This window comes from Azolla caroliniana, unplaced genomic scaffold (assembly GCF_043228905.1).
Source record: "Azolla caroliniana isolate FFs.n. ecotype wild unplaced genomic scaffold, voAzoCaro1.0.p SCAF_1, whole genome shotgun sequence".
NCBI classification, from domain to species: Eukaryota; Viridiplantae; Streptophyta; class Polypodiopsida; order Salviniales; family Salviniaceae; genus Azolla; species Azolla caroliniana.
Genome location: NW_028230436.1, coordinates 31,792,413 through 31,810,576, shown reverse-complemented (window position 1 = coordinate 31,810,576; position 18,164 = coordinate 31,792,413). Strand labels below are relative to the sequence as shown.

The following is an 18,164-nucleotide window of genomic DNA, read 5'->3' as shown; positions in this document are numbered from 1 at the left end:
AAAAATAAAAAATAAAATAAAATAAATTGGCTGATTTTATGAATGGGGATGGCGTATGTAGGAAACCCAGATTCTTCTTCCTCTTGTTCTTCTCGTTGATGTTCTTCTCCTTTATATCTCAATACATAGACTGAGTTAATCTGGTTATCTTATGCATATAACTCCCCCCCGCACCCACCCTGTTTCTGCTCTGTTCTGTTCTTTGCTATGAACATTTGCTCTGCACAGAGAGAGAGAGAGAGAGAGAGGTGTGTGTGTGAGTGAGTGAGTGTGTGTTTCTTGATGAAACACTGAAGGGGGGGCCGTTGGGAGGGTGGTCTTGGGACTCTACTATTACTACTTAGTACTACTGATACGTGGTATCAAATATTTCTCTGCTAATGCCTCTGAGAGAGAGGGGTATTCTTCTAATTTAGGAAACTCTAGGGGTATACCCTCATTGGGAGCTCTTTTTGCTAGATTTTTTTATTTTTTAAACCTCGTTAGAGTAATGATGCATGTACCTCCATCCATCTATACATCCATTCAATCCCAGATGCATAGTCGGCCGGCCCCATGCTTGCCCAATACATTCATTCATGGGCTAACTCTGTCCTTGTAAGTGACGTCGAAAAATGTCATCTATTCTATCAAAATCATTAAGCCTAAACAGATTTCCGAAATTAAGTCAATTTGCACCGTGTTAAGATTTGCTTGAGCTTCGGATTGGGTTCGGGTGATTCATTTCAAAATGTGATTTTGATGGGCCATTATGTGCATGTGGACTTTTGATTAGAGCAGGTCATGAATTCAAAAAGACCGACAAAAGGTGGTCGACCAAGTTAGATATTGTGTCCACTTTCTTTGCATGTTCTTAAGCAAGACACAACCTTGTTAAAATGCTCAAGATCTATTTGGCCATTGATCACAAAGATTAACAGATGTGCCTCAATGCACGACAGTGATTTTGCATAGAACTACCCCACACTAATTCTTTGCTCTAATGTCGACAAGAGGGAATATTGTATGTGGTATGTGAATGAGAGTGTGAAATGTCAAAGAGCATTTACACCTTGCCAATTTTGCAAATTGCAAGGTCAAAGGATCATTTAGAAAAGTTTAATGCATTATATATAATCTCTCGAATGGGACTCGGTTGGACTAAACTACTGTCTATAATGAAGGAATGAGTCTTGCGAAAAATTGGGGTTAAAGGCACACAATAAGTAAGAAGAAATGTAGGTGCAATGAATAAGCGCAGTATAAGCAACAAGGATAAGAATGATGGAAAGTGTGTCCTATGAGTTATTTGCTGATATGCACTATTGCTTTTGTCCCTAAATGACATAATCTTAGCGCCATTACAAGTATTGTCTCCTACTTTGGTTGAACCTTGTTGGTCATGATCGTTGTTGAGTAGGAAACAAACTTAACTAGTATCATATTTTATATGTATTTTAAAGATCTTATCTATTAAACGGAAATAAATGTTATAAATGTCATAATACACACTCTTGTTGCTAAATTGGATGTTGCGACATGAAAACAATGTAGGTGCATGTTGCTACACACAAATAAATATAGATTTTTTATAGATTTTTTGGCCGATATTCTAGATTGGCATACAAATAATGACATTCACTTCACTTAAGAACCGATGGCAAGGACTTCACTTATTTTCAGATACAATTGTTGGTCTGAAGTGGAAGTATGCCTTTCTTTTATGTTGCATAGCTAATAGTATTGTTCTACTTGTTTTGTATATGACATCATTTGTTTGATCAGATGCTTATGCTAGCTTTTGTATCTTACAATAAGAAGTGAGATGAAATGTCTCCTTTTCTTTTCTCTATGTACAAACTTTTGAAGTAATATACTACGATGCATCTTTCTTTTTTAAATTAAGAAAACATAGACTATAATCGAGATGTTCCTTTTTCCTTAAACATTCAACATTTTGTTTCGTTTTGCCATAATAATGGATGTTATAGAAAAACAAACAAACAAAAACATTTGCACCCAAAAGATACATGTTATGTTGTATTGACAAGGCTTTGTTTGAAGGACTTGCAATGTGTGATTTCATGCACAAATCATACAAATAAATAAACATGAAACATATGAGGCAGATGCAACATATGGCGTCCCTTCCCAACATATGGAGTCATGCCATTTAGAGAGAAACCACACGACACAAACATAGGTTCATGAAAAAGACAATGAGCCACGAATGCAATTACACATGCAAACAGGAACACACATGTGCAAACACAATAGCTTTTGTGGGAGATGCATCGATGATTTCGATCACAAGTCATGCAAACAAGGACATGTGAAACAAAATGTAGGTACAACGACAAGAACAATAAACAAATACAAGGGGCACACATGGAACATGGGTCACAAATGCGGAGACAAACGTAGAAGGAGATGCACACACACAAACGTAAGTTACCATGAGAGGGATGAGAAACACATACAAGGTAAGACGCATGAAGCACAATCCACAAACGTAAGTTACCATGAGAGGGACGAGAAACACATACAAGGTAAGACGCATGAAGCATGATCCGCAAACATAGATGCAAATGCACAAACATAGGTACCGTGTCAAAGACGAGGAACACGTACATGTAGGGACATATGAGCCACGATCGCAAAAAAGTCGATTGTGGATGCACGCACAAACATAAGCTACTGTGATAGGAAAAAAAAAACACACGAAGCAAAGGACACAGGACACATGGGACGTAGGAATCAAAGATGGACCGGAAGCAGAGAAGCGGATACAGTGAAGACAAACGTGAGTGGTTCATGAGTCGATCAATGGTGGATGGCCAGCTAAAGCAAAGGCACACACACACACACAACCCAGAGGAGGAGGAACATAGGAACATAGGAACATATTCTGTATGTATGTATGTATGTATATACGTGTTTACGTTCATACATGCATGTATATATATCGACACGAGCGTATATATATGCGTATGCATGCATGCATGCATGTATGTGGGTTGTATTGTTGCTCCATCCGTCTCTTCCGTGTATGTATGAATGCATGCATGTATGTATGTGGGTTACTGTATTGTTGTTCCATCCATCTCTTCCTACTACATACACTCTTTTTACTCAATAAATAACTCCTCCCGAGTCCTCTCTCTCTCTCTCTGCCCACCATACATACATACACATACATGTATATAAGCATCTCTCTCTCTCTCTCTCTCTCTCTCTCTCTGCATCTGAGCTTGATTTTCCTGCAGCTTCTGTATATCACCCACATATCCTCTGTTCTCCTTCTTTCCTTCTTTCCTTCTCCCCTTCCCCCTCCTTCTCCTTCTCCTTCTCCTTCACATCCATCGATACTATCCATGCTTTGAACAAGCTTTTATGGAGTTTGCTCTGCACCTCCTTCGTCAAGAATTAGGGTTAGGGTTAGGGTTTCTGAGGCACTGCCTTATCTTATATTATTCGCCACTATGAGAATCCGTAAACAACCTCCGACACAGCTCGATATTAATAATATCAATACCAACATTAACAACATCAATGGAAGAAGCTCAGATATATTAAGAGTCACTGCAGTAAACTCGGAGAGCAAATTATTCGTTCCAAGGCAGAAACAGAGCAGGAACAGTCAAAACGTATATCTCGGAGGCGCTAACGGAGACCTTGACACATTGATATACAGCAACAATACTAGTACTCTTTCTTCTTCTTCTTCTTCGTCTTCAAAGAAGGGCGAAACAGGGTATGGTGTGAACTGGCTTAACAAGCTTCGCACGGCAAAAGGTTTTCCTAGTGTTCTTGTAGATCAACCAGAACTTGGGATCGAGAGGTTCTTAGGGTGCAATCAACCCGAGGAAGAAGAAGAGAAAGAAGAGGAAGAGAAAGAGAGAGAAAAAGAGAAAGAGAAAGAGAAAGAGAAAGAGAAAGAGGAAAAACAGGGTGAAAACAGGGGTAATAATATCGATGCTGGAAGGAACAGAACAGTTCCTGCAATTTACGGGAACAGAATCATAATTAATGACAATGCAGAACAACAATTGCTGTCATGCGTGAAACCTAATCAAGGTGTCGATATCACAATCAATACTGCATCTAATTCTGAAAATATAAGGTATCGTGAAGTAGAAGAACTAACTGGAAGCTCAAGGAATGGGTGTTATCAGGATTTATCTCGTAATAAAGAGGATGATAATGACCATGAAAATACTGCAGCCATTCAGTTTTATTCTACTATGTTTGCAGAGCTGTTTTGTATAGAGCCTTGTACTAGCTCTGAAAAAGGTAAATTGCATAGGAATGCTGCTCATCCACATTGCCATCGTCATCATCGCAAGCAGGAGAATCCCAAAAACTTCTCTGCAAATGGTTTAGTTGAATGTGAAGAGATTGGCTCATATAAAGAGGGCCCTCTCCATATATTGTGCTGTGATGAAAGCGCCAATGTTGATATACTACCAGTTTCGCAGGATACATCGTTCCATCAAAATGCCCTTTTATATCAGGGGAGAATGATAATTCCGAAGTCACCAAACCATGACCCCAGTGATGCCAATATATGTAAGAATGATGGTGTTGATGCTGATGCTGATGCTGATAATGCTAGGGGTGATGGGCAGAGTGGTGTAAGCTTGGGAAACGAGATATTTGTCATTGATACTAGTTTGGGTGGGTGGAAGGTAGAGAAATTACTCACAAGGAATGGAAATAGTTGGAAGATTAAAGATAAGCGACTCAGTTACAACAGAGGTATTTTGGATTGCTCAATGATGGTGCAAAAGAAGAAGAAAAGGAAGCAAAAAACACATTTTAGTAATCCCAGAAGTCTTAATAAAGCACAAATGGAGTGGATATTAGACACTTCATCCAAAGAGCAGGTATGCTATGTTTCTTCAACTCTTGAAGTAGTTAGATTTCTGTTTGAACTATCCATTCCTGAGATGAAAAATTATGCTCATTAATCATCGTATTATATTTATATCAGTTGGAACCTTCAAAGGTTTGGTTCTATTAGAGGATGTGTATTGTCACGCATGCAATGAATGAGTGTCCAGAGGCAATGAATTCCAAATTTTATCAACTTTTGAAGTAGTCAGATTTCTGTTTGAACTATTCAGTCATGAGATGAAAAACTGTGCTCAGTAGTCATTATATTGTATTTATATTAAATGGAATCTGCAAAGGTTTGATTCTACCAGAGTATGTCTTTTGTCACGTTTGCGATGAACCATTCAGAGGCAATGAATTCCAAATTTCTATCTCATGTTTCACTGCCCCTAATCTATAGAGTGAATTTGTTTTCATTGGAAGGAGGAAATAAGGTAGGTTCTAAGGTTTCAGATGTTGTGGGTTGGATCTTCTACACACCTAAGACAAGGGAATTGTCACCTAAAACAAAGATCGCCCCCTTAGATTGCAAGTGTCATGGATCACATCCTAGACATCGATAACAACCATTTTTTTGAACTTTGTGGTTTTGAGGTATCTGAAATGTATCATCAGGTGAGACTTCAAGTTCAGGCAATGCCCTGTGTTGTCAGGGCTGGCTTTGGCTGCAGTGAGATGCAGATGGTTGTAAACCTCAGTGCCTGGCTACTGTTAGTCCATGAGATCTGGAGTGCTCATTTGGATCAGTGTAAGCAAGAGTGCCTCATTCACATAACGATCGTTGGAAGAAACGAAAGTTTCAAAATTGCATAAGGGTCAATGTCAACAAGAATGTTCCATTTACGTATGAGGTTGCAAGCTTGCGTCAGTCTTAACTTCAGGATAGTTTCCATTTGTAGCAATGCTGCAGTTCTGTTTTCATGAAATTCTAGCCACAATGCTGCATAAACCATGGTTGAAAAGCTACTTGGGATGACTAGAAATTTATCTACTACACAGTTATGGGGTAAATAAGTTAGAAACAAGTATAACCATGGCTGAAAAGCTATTTGGGATTATTAGAATTTCATCTTTGGTCAGGAACTTACTGGTATGTTGGGCCATGAGCTTATCATCAAGGAAACATAGTAACACTTTTTGCTTCCAATTTCCTTATTTCAGCAAGAAATTATGTACGAAGCTAATAGAAGCTGTTGTTAAGTGTAGTCTGAACTCGAAAGTTACCGTTTTCTATTATATATATTTTTCTTTCAAATAAAAATGCGATAAACATTTTTAAGTATTTTGTACCTTGCAAATATATGACATGTGGACACTTGAAGAATTATAAATTTACATGAAGATTTAATTTATTGTAATTATTTAAAGGCATTTGTTGATCCTAGGATACTTTAAGAGCATGACTAAGTTTGTACGAATGCTATGCATGCTTGGGACAAGCCCGGGGGTCAACATGGATCAAACAAAAACTGCTCAGTATCTTTTGTCTATTGATGTTCACATTTTTCTTCTTTATATAGCGAATTACTGGACCATTACTACATGCATGTAACTTCATGATTAGGATTGGGATTGTTGATTTATTCCACACATGACTGTAAACTCGAGCTAAGTAAATATTTTGGTCAGTGTTTAGAAGAGAGGCCCAAATTTGGCAAACATTAAATTGTGTTCATAGGGAACGAGAGCATGATTGATATTGCAAGCTTTAACTTTTTGGCATTTACACTATTCGATCTTTTTATATTCTAGTCCACAATTAATTAACAATGTTAGTGCTTTAGCTTTATTTGCCGTAAACATCTGAAATGATGTTTCAGCTATAGGCATAACAAGGCCTGAAACATGACAAATAATTGGAAGAGAAAAAATTCAAAAAATGTAAAAACACAATTGTCTCCAATTATTTTCCTTGTAGGTTTCTTCTCTTGCATTGTTGCTTGCACTATTAGGTTATAGTGTATAGTTATAAAGTGATTTTCTCTCCAAATGTATAGGCATTCAAAGAATGTCTTGCTCCCAAAACGAAAGAATAAATATTTTTACTGAAAGGAAATTTTGACTTGTATTTACATTCATTGACATGTTTTACTTTGTGAAGGTACGGAGATTTAAAGTTTATACAATTTGGCCTTCAAAACTAGACAATCTAGTTAGCCAGAAGGTCTTGACTTATAAGATTCCAATTATTCTTGTGACTGGCTAGATTGTCTAGTTTCACCCATGAGATGATTGTGTATGATTTTAAAATCTAAGGTTATTTATTCTTCATTTTCTAAATCTATGGTTGATTCCAATTCCATAGGTATTTATATAACATCGTATGAATTCTTTCAAGAAACCTCAAACAAAAGGGAGCTCCAAAAGGAAACTATGAATGTTGCGAAACCATGATACCTTTCTTGTGATACTAAAACCTACATGTATGCATATGCATGATACTATATTATTAGGAGTTACCTTCTCTGTTAATCGTTTTGATTCATGAGTTAAACTAATGTGGTTGACACTATAGTTTCATAACATCATATTTTGTTACGTCAGGTCTGCTAGCTATAAAGATAGCTGAATGATGGAAAATGTAAGAAAAATTACTATAGAAATATGGCAAATACTAGTGGAGTGAAGTGCATAAACATGTTTTCTTGGCAAGAGAGCATACACATCATTGAAGATGATTGCTATGCAGCATGATGATGTCTTTTACTTGCTTGTTTATTTTCTTTCTGCTTCTCTTTGTGTTTGTTTATTCATTCCCTTATTTTATTTATTCTCTTTGCTCCTACCCTTTTTGGTATTTTAGAATACATTGTTTTTAATAACACTGGATCAAACAATTTATTAGTATTGAAGTAATGCCAAGGATTTGCAATTTGTGGGGTTCATCATCTTTTGTTGAAGGCTATGAGTAATGAACATGTAAAAGTCTATCACTTTTAAATTATTTTAGGTGAAATACTAAGAAAGTTCCTCAACTGGTTTTCATTTTCAAAATGATATATAAAGAATCCTTCTTCAGGGAAGGCCCATCCCTCTCTGAAGTGATTTGAGTTTATGGTATTGAGCAATTTAGATTCATGGGGGTAATTGCAGGACAAGGATGATGGGAAATCTGAGATAGATAATAGGACTTGGAGTACTGCACCACAAACACAGTTAAGGTTTGTGAACCATTATTAACTGTAAACAACTCGGTTATCAAGGAGAGGATGACTTTTTGGGGTCACAAAATCTGAAGCAATGGTTTTTGGTGGTGTAGGTCTCGCAGAAAGCGAAGGAGTAACACTTTGGTTGAAGGTAAATGAAATTTATTAGCATAAAATAGACTGGCAATGTTTTCTATGGTAATGATTCTTACAAGCCATTTTAGTGATTTCTTGGAAGTAGTCTCATTAACATGTAATGTGCTTATTTCACTTGAAAATCTTGAAATTTGTTTCTTCCTTATTGCATATTGCATAATGTTTCACCACCAATAATGACTTGAGAAACCTATATTGGCATATTTTCATGGGCATGGCAGAGAAATTTAGGCGTAGATATAGATCAATTTCCTCCAAACCATTGTTAGGATTTAGGGGGTAATTATAGTACTTTGTCATGCAAACTGGTCATTGCGTCTGAGTAAAGTTTTGTATGGGCCTCATGGTGGATACTTATAATCTTGCAAAACCTCTCATGCATTCAAGTTGCATGGACCATCCATAGATGTTGCTTTCGGTCTTTGATGAATTCAAGTGGAACATCTACATCCATGTTGATTGGGAGAGAACACCCCGCCTGGTGAGGTTGTGAGGCAAGAGATTATGTATTCTCCTATTGTACTGAAGTATGCTCTGTGCACTGCAGGAATACTCCAAACATAGAATAAATTGTGTCATTGAAACTTTTGAGGATCATCGGGGTGTCAAAACTATTAACACAAGGCTATGTGAAAATAAGTATTTGTTTCCATGTACAACACATCAAATGTGGCTTCAACTGCTAACTCGTTTGCTAACAAAACGCAAAGTCTGCATTAATCATTTTGGAAATGTTCATTCAGTTTTTAAAATATTAGTAAATGTCATTTTCGACATGAAAGGTCAATATGAACCATCAGATAAAAGAGGTACATAAAATGCCTGTTTTGAGGTAAATACACAATCTATATTTTTTTATCCAAAAGAACAGATGGTTCTATCTAGAATCTGAAACAGCTAACCTTGTTAATAATCAAAACAACTTGATTATTCTATAAACGTATATAATGTTTCTCTATTAGCAGATTATTTAATACACTTGGGGTGCTCCATAACAAATCATCAAAATTTATATTTTAAATAACTTACAAGAATTATGCATCTCTGTTAGTGTGTATAAATGCAACAGAAGCGTTCCAACATTTCCAATATACATTTCTGTAAGTTTTTGATTTTTTTTTTCTCTATTTTGCATCTGCTGTTGATGCCACATATATTGCTTCACTCAAAAAGCCTATATATAAATATTCAGGCTTGGAATTTAGTTTGATCCATCTCTTGCTTCAATATACCTGTTTTGAATCCTAACTTACCTTGATGTTCATGTTTTGGCATTTTAGCAGATGGAGCTTTGCAAGAGATTTCAGAAGGCATCACTACCAAAGATGGATCTTCAGAAGACAATGATAAGACTACCTTGGCATCTGATCACCCAGCTAACCTACCTAAAGAAGGACTTTCACATTCTATCTACCAAGTATTTATGCAAGCTGGAAAAGCTGGTCTCACTGCAAGAGAAGCAGTATCGAGGATTCTCGAACAAGGACTTCCTGGTCTACATGAGGGTGGTGTTGTACCAAGAGTTGAGGTATTAAAAATAGTTTCAAATTCACCCTACTTCATGCCACTCGAAGAGTCGAAATATATTCTTTGCAGTGCATTAGTGGGAGATGATGAGAATCTTTTGAGTGGCCAGAAACAGGGCATATCCTCATTTGAAGAGAAAACTAAACAAAACCAAACCAATTCTTCGGACAACTTGAAGGTTGCAAAACATAATGGTCTCTCGCAGTATTGGGCAGCTATACGAAGAGCAAGGACAGGGAAGACTTGTCGGAAACCACCTTCTATCAGTCCATACACTCTAAATAAACCAACTGAAATTCCCAATCCTCAACAAGGTACCAATGGTTTATCTCAAATAAAGCGGTTGAAGTTCGTCAAACAAGATTTGACAGGACTTGGAAACCGTTGTAATAGATCGGATGGTAAAGGATGGCATTGCCCTCTTAGAGCAAAGATCGGCTATTTATTATGTGATCATCACCTCGGCAGGCTCCGAGCAAGAGTGAAATCGCATATCAAGTCAAAGATGTTCTCAATGAATCGACCATTAAAAGATGAACGTAAAAGAATCTTGAGTGGCTCATGGGTAGTTAAGAAAGTCGTAGAGAGGACTCGGATTGGTAGACATATCCATAGTTCAAATAGTATAGATAAGGTCCCCAGTACTTTCCAACCAGGAAATGATGATATGAATGATGAACATGATATGAACTTCATTTGAGTTTTGCGATATTCTCATGAAGTATTCAAATTTTTTTGTCCCAAAAATTTGAAATAACTGTTTCGACATCCTTTCAAAGGTATTGCAATGAAAGTGGCATCATTTTTAGTCGACGGTGAAGTTTGGATGTGTAGAAGGTCAAATCATAAGACCAACATTAATACTTGATGGATGATATTGTACCGTTGGTATAGGGTCAGGGTATTGCCAAAGTGATCAGTCATTGTAACTAGAGATCAAGAGCTCATCTTTTACTAACTTGCTCCCAATAAGCCAAAACCAAATCTTCACATGCATGAATTCATGACTAGATTGTTGCATCAAGAAGGCTATTCTATCTTCATAATAGTATCGTGGATACTTCTTTACCTCGTGTGTCTCAAACCTCACCCCAAGAAAGAATATCTTTGTGTAACTTGAAGTGCACATAATAGTAGTGATTGATGTTAAGTCTTGTGTTTTAGGAAGCAAAAACTTTTAAAGACATTTTTGGAGGCAAATGATGCCTCTTCTTTTCTTATTGTGGGGTTGAATGCTCAGTCATTGAAGCTTGAATGACATTCCTTTGCCACTTTATTAATAAGTCTCTCCTAGAAAGTGTTAAAAAACATTTCTCAAGGTGAGTAATGCCACTTCTTATCTTGATTGTGTATGGAATGTTTAGTTAATTGAAGCTTGAGTGTCATTCTCTTACCACTTAAATCTCCCGTTGAAAGAGCTATGCTAAAAGGAAAATAGTGTCATGTTACAACATCAACTATGATAGGCCAAGCAATTATGTAGAACATTGATGCTACACATACAATTGAGGATGTGTTTGGTACATGCATAGATGGGTGGACAATGGAGTAAAAGCATAATGTGATGAATATTTCATGAATTTAACAAGTATTTGTTTATTCTCAATCAAAAGAAACATTGAGTTGCATTCATACATCTTAAATGTTCCACATGTGCACAATGTAGTATATTGATAAAAACAAAGCAACAAAATGCTTGTAGATAATCCACATGTGTACTACATCCATTGAGAAGGGGGCCCATTACAACTAAATGAAGAAAGAAAAACATCACAAGTCTTCCATCCTAACTCGTCATACAAGTAAATGAAACAAAAAAAGGCATACAAAGCCACCATATATATGATAGTTGAGGATATAAAATACTTAGGTTGAGATTCATATTTCTCTTTCTTTTTGCTATTAGAATCCTCATATTCAAACTAAGTCAAACTATCCACGCCTTATATGACATATAACCCAAATGTAAATATAGAAATTAACCCCCTTGATTTTTTACAAGATGTTTTGGGAAAATGGAAGGCTAAGAAATTATCTTGTGCATGCATATTCATTCTTCATGTTGTCTATTGTTACACCAGTAATTGTCACTAATGACAAACCATGGGAAATATTTATGAACCTAAGGGATTCTTTGAAAATCCACTATTCAAACGTAGAACATTGTTTTGCACATGAAGATGGATTCCAATAGTTTACAAATGTCATACTCTCATAACTTATTAACAGTCACGGTGTGGTGCCCATTGGAACTTGGTACATAGACCAAAGGTGTATAGGTAGAGCCCCTCCACTTTAGTGGGGACTCAACCCTGTCTTGTATGGTGCACCTTCCACTCCCCAACCACAAGCTTGTCCCATAACTATACACGTACCTAGGCCTAGATTGGGTACACTCATTCCATAAGCGTATAGTTAAGGTTGTGATTGTGGCATCGAGTGTGCCTCATATGAGGTGCAAAATGTAACAATGATCATGTAAATACAATCTTTCCTTGTTGACATTTGTTGTCTCAACAAGGATAGGCAATTTGTTTTTTTTTTTGGTTATGCATGCCTTAACTTCATAGTTTTGCACATTTCAGGTTAAGCAATAATGTTTTATGTTGGTATGTCAATAGATTTCTAATAGTTTGCCATCTTGTAATATGTATTCATGTGTATGTATGCACGGAAAATACAACCATTTTTATTTTTATTTATATTTAAAAGAAGGTTCACCTTGGTATTAATGGGAAGATGCTGAAAGGCTACAACGAGTTCATACAATATATTACAACCCTCATATCCACATCAACCAACATGTCGAGTATCAAAAGCCCTCATGAAGGTTGTTCCAAGACGAAGACCTCAACGTTTTTCCAAATTTCTCTAAACTGTTGTTGTCTCCGAATCACAACCTCATGCTCACCAGTTATTGCATCATATTGACCTCTTAAAGTGTGTACGAGCATTAACCATACCTCTTTGACTAACTCAATTGCATTCTATTTAACTTTCTGAAATACACATTTACATCTAGCTTTCCACAATACCCAAATGACTAGAGAAGATATCGTAGACCAGACCATATCCTCTTCCAAACAACAGACTGATGTAATACCAGAGACCTCCAATACATGTCTTCCATCGAGAGGAGAAGGAAATCACCATACTCCTTTTCATAGTTTTGAATTTCTTTAGCCAATCTTCCCTATCTCACAAAACCCCATGTGTACACCGGCCTACCATAAATAGGATATAACATTCTCAACATTATTTTCCAAATTGCTCTAGCAATAGGACATATCCATAAAACATGGTAAACCGATTCAATGGGAGAACCACAACTGTCACATTTTAAATCCTGACAATGTCCCCGCGTCCATGACTTCACAGGAATGCCATAATGTGTCAACAACCATCTAAATAACACAACCTTTTTAGGAATTTGCATGGCCCATAACCATTTCCAATAAGCATTCAACCAAGAATCTGTTACATTACCAAATCTCCAAAAATTACAGGTTGTTGGTGTAACAATCACACCTCTCCTTAGCATTTCTCTACCCATTTTTACCGAATACTGAAAAAATGGGATTTGCTTACCTAACATTCCTTGCGCTAATCTGATTTGCCATTTCCACTCACCAGGATCCCACAAAAGGTGATCAATGGGCTTAGTCTCATAGACCCATAAATCAGAGAGATTGTTAACATCATTTGGATGTGGCGTCAATATCCATTTTTTATCTTTCTTCCATAATATACGAATAGGCAACCTATTCCCTCGAGTTACAATTTCGTCTTCCACAAAGAGAGAATGAAGTCGTCCAGAAGGCAAAACATCGAAGTAAAGGCATTCATGAGAGTTTTTATAACCCCTAACCCCCAATAAGACATCTAGGGATGAAAACATACCATACCAAAAGAGACTAGTTTGAGAAGGTTGAAAGGAAGATATTGTAAAGACTCTATCCATTTCTGAATACATAATGTTCCCTCCCCAAATTGCACTACAAACTTGGGTTTTGTTTTCCATCGTTGAAGAAGAAAAAGTCAGCCAATTCCCAACAGACTTAGCTTCACCTTTATCAAAGTCAACCCAATTCAACCTAGTTATCTTCCCTAACATTACCCCATCTTCTTATGTAAATAGCGGGTTCAATATGAGGGGTTGACGCAACCATTCCTCCTTACATGATGGTAGAGATTGGACTAAGTTATGTTTCAAATCCCACCATGCCTTCATGATACCCCTAAAAAACTTATCGTGGCGAAAAATATCAATGGAATGGTTAAAATCTCTCAAAAACCACCATCTAATATTATATTTCCAATTGCCACCGGTAGAAAAATACATCCATTTTTTCTCGTGTTTGTCAACAAAAAAATGCTAGACTTGTTACCTCATTGTTTGAAAAGACTTTGTATCGGATCAATGTATAATTGGCTTACATAATATAGTTTGAAGTTAAAACATGTTAAGCAATAATGTTTTATGTTGGTATGTCAAGTCAATAAATTTCTAATAGTTCGCCATCTTGTAATATGTATTCATGTGTATGTATGCGCGGAAGATAGAGTCACTTTTTCTCGTGTTTGTCAACAAAAAATGCTAGATTTGTTACCTCATTGTTTGAAAAGACTTTGTATCGGATCAATGTATAATTGGCTTACATAATACAGTTTGAAGTTAAAACATAGAATCGCCTAAATTTTGTCTCATATGCATTTATTGTTGTTTCTAAAAAGTGCTTGTAATTTGATGAATACTAGACTTTTAGGCATGCCAGTTGTAGTTTATGTACCATTTGTAACAACCCGTTTTTGTCCAAAACAAATCATAGATGGATGCATCTTAGGCTTTTAGCTGAAAATGATAGGTAACATACAATGCATTAATGTATAAATATGGAGAAATCCACTCTCCATCTCACTAGTGAGCGAAGGGTTTTTGAATCCACATATTTCAAACCAACCAGAAAAAATCTCTTTGAGCATCACATGTGAAGGGTTTGTGAGCTATCACCTTTCAAAAAGTAAAAAACAAGGGCACTCATCAAGTTGGATGACTAAATTTTGTTCAAATTATCTTGATTTTGTAGAATATATAGGTTTCAATGTGGATGGCGAGGTGATTTTTAATTTAGTTATCAAGGTTAAATATGTGTTCATGGAGAATAAAAATGACAAAATTTGAGAGGCTGATGGGGGAGGAAGGGAATTGCACGTTGAAACAATTGAGAGTCTCTACCATATGGTTCTCCCTTTTTGAATTTTGAATGTAATATGAACCTCTCCTTATGCCACATATTATTTCGCAAACACTTTTCTACAAAGATATGTATGTGTGCATCTACTGAGTTGGATGCAACTCACGCTTGTTATCTACATTATAACTTGTTGTCTACATACGATATCACTTTATAACTTGTTATTTGGAATTAATGTAGTGTCATCCATTTTTAAGTGAAGAGATAAAATGGGTCGTTTTTATTTTATTCTCGAAGGAAAGGCTAAGACATTGTATATATAATTTGATTTGCAATACATACGTTCCAAGCACCTATATATCTGAATTGAGATTCCAACTCATTGGGTCTAAACTAGAAAGATTTGTCATGGACCAATAACATCAGATTTACCATGGAAATCAACCTTGTTGATGCACTTTATCTTCATTCATATGATAATTATTAATAACTCAACATATTTGTATTGCTTTTGAGAGTGATTGAAATTTTTCCATAAACTTTGTGATAGCAATATTAGAGATCCCATGTATTTCTTCACCTCCCACACTGTTGTCATGTGCACTAATTTCATTACAAAATTAGGAGATTACTTTCTCATAGTTGAGTGGTATCATATGTGCTTTCAAATGTAACAAGCTTCTTTGGTTACTCCAATGAGATTGTTACAATGCAACATTGTTGCCATACAAATTTGAACCCCCTTTTTTTAGGATTCTCTACAAATATGACATGCATTACGAAAATAAGATATTTCTAATGGCTTCCTATACTTCCTTTGGATGCCAATTTTAATATATGCCCAAGGAAGCTTTGAGTAATTGATATATCTTTAAGGAACCATCAAACCATTACTAATGTATAGTGATGACCGATAGCTTGGTCACTATTTGGCAAACTATTAGATTTATTTCTTGAATTCTTTTCCAGTTTTGTATGGACTATATGATTCCTCTACTTATTATACCCTTAAGGATATAAGATAAGATTGACCTATTTTAGTTTGGTTAAAATTTAGAACTTAAAGGCTTGGTATCTGTCCATAAGACGAAAACATATTTTTAGCTCAACTTGTCTCGTAATGTTCCTATCAACAAATCAATATAAAAACACATGTGGGGAAGGAACACTTTGATGGTAGGTGGGGGCTTGTTTTGATCCTTCTTGTTTTATGTGTTTGCCAAAGAGAGACTTATATTAATGTAGATGTGTGTGGAATTGATCTCGTAACTCCAACACTAGTGAGAGCCCTACTTGTAGCTACCATTGACAATGGCTTTGTGCCAAGTATCACCAAATAGTAAAACCTACTATTATCGAATCCGTGATTTCATATCATATTTGAAAGGTATTCCTCTCATGATCATTCAAAGATGAAACAAAATTGACATAGATATTATTTGAATATAAAACAACAAGCCAAACCATATACTTGTTTACAACATATTCAATTGTTAATTTCGCATGCATGTCAAGATGACTTACATATAATACCCTCAACAAATTTCAAGTATAAAAGCTTAAACAAGGATAGAATTTAGAAACATTAATTGACGTAATAAACTTAATGAAAAGGTTAGACCTCAAAAAGTTCGACAGTTACATATGGTTTCATTATAACCTCTCCCTCCCCTCTTGAGGTTATTTTAACCCTAATTACATATTTTAATCCTCCATATCAACGTGTCTTTATAAATTCTTGGTATTTTTGTTTTAAAAAGAATGAAATTGTAAGGCCCAACATATTCATTCATTGGCCCATTCCATTGATTGTCATCAAGTTTAGTTTCATCCACTAAAAAAGAGGGACTACCACATCAGGTTCAATGAAAACAAAACCCACCAATATTGGCCCCAAATTTTATGTCTAACCTACCAAATTAGTTTGTATCTCACCAAGGCTCAAGTAATACATTTACTCGAAATTCAAGTACAACTATGTTCTGCACACATTTTGATACTATTCCCTTTTTCTTTATAAGTTTGAAGGAATTTGGACCGTGTTTTCATGACTTAGATAATGTAAAATTTGTCATTGTGTGGGAACTTGCCTATTGGGCATAAATGCAATTGGTCATTGACTAATGTAAGAAAGTTAATATAAGGTTTTGTTTGTAGTTTGTTTAGCATAGAGTTGTCTCTTTTGTTCAATATGGATGTTGGTCATTGACCAATTTTCGTAGAAAAGTTAATCGAAGGTTTTGTTTGTAGCTCATTTAGCTCAATCTACATGTTATGTAACTAGTGTCAAATATTTTGCATTGAAGAAAATGAATCACTCTAATATTGAGTTACATGTGCATTATTAAACTATATAAAAACATATAGTTCAATATGGAGATGTAGTCATTGTGCATTATTTTTAAGGTTAACACAATACATTCTTCGAGGTTGTTACCTTACTTCTCAGGTGTAGTCATTATGCCTATTACAAAAACATCTAATTTTATGGATTGTGCAAAAACTCGGAACCACGCTTCTGTAAAGTTCTGAGGTTCATTATGGAAGATCTGAAATTGCTATCAAAGCATGCTCTTGTAGCCAACATCATCTCTTAATTTCTCGATTTCATGGCAACCATTCTAGGTTTTGTCCTCGATCTCATATATTTAAATCATTCTAGTTGACAATGATGGCAAGCATAATTTAGAACATGTAAGGAAACAAAAAAGGTTGTTGCAGGTGTTGGGAGGTTGCTTCTCGTTTTACGTGACTTCTAAAGCATTCTCATGCCCACATATGGAACAAGAGAGCAACATTTGGAGTGTAAATGCTCAAAAATGTGATTGTGGACACTAAGCTAAACATTTTTCCACCCCCCGTCTTGGAACAACCTTCATGAGGGCTTTTGATACTCCACATGTTGGTTGATGTGGGTATGAGGGTTGTAATCTATTGTATGATTTCGTTGTAGCCTTTGGGCATCTCTCCATTAATACCAAGGTGAATCTTCATTTTTTTAAATTAAAAAATTAAAAAAATATGGATTCAATATGGCTTGATTCTCATCCAATATTGTTTTATATGTATGTATATATCAAGAGAGTGCCAAACAATTAGTTCGATATTCTTATTTATTTGAAACACAACCAACATGGTAAATCTTGATGATCAAGGCCCGAGAATGCGCAACGAGAAATTCATACATTGTTTCCCCTCTTGATAGATAAAACCTATATGAAATAAGACTCCTTGCCCAAGAACACAGTGGTCAAATGATTACTAA

At 35.8% G+C, this 18,164-nt stretch overlaps 1 protein-coding gene across 2 annotated transcripts; it reads left to right on the top strand.

The window, feature by feature from the left end:
- Window positions 1-3,240: 3,240 nt before the first annotated feature.
- LOC147869768 (uncharacterized) lies at window positions 3,241-10,517 on the top strand. Of its 2 annotated transcripts, none has more exons than XM_087332927.1 (4): window positions 3,241-4,865; window positions 7,969-8,036; window positions 8,135-8,172; window positions 9,461-10,517. In XM_087332927.1, exons 1-4 carry the CDS (start codon window positions 3,462-3,464, stop codon window positions 10,402-10,404), a joined length of 2,454 nt encoding a protein of 817 aa, XP_087189053.1. In that variant the 5' UTR covers window positions 3,241-3,461; the 3' UTR covers window positions 10,405-10,517. The 2 variants fall into 2 exon arrangements, with proteins under 2 accessions (XP_087189053.1, XP_087189044.1); XM_087332918.1 differs by having other exon boundaries at window positions 9,458-10,517.
- The last annotated feature ends 7,647 nt before the right edge of the window (window positions 10,518-18,164 follow it).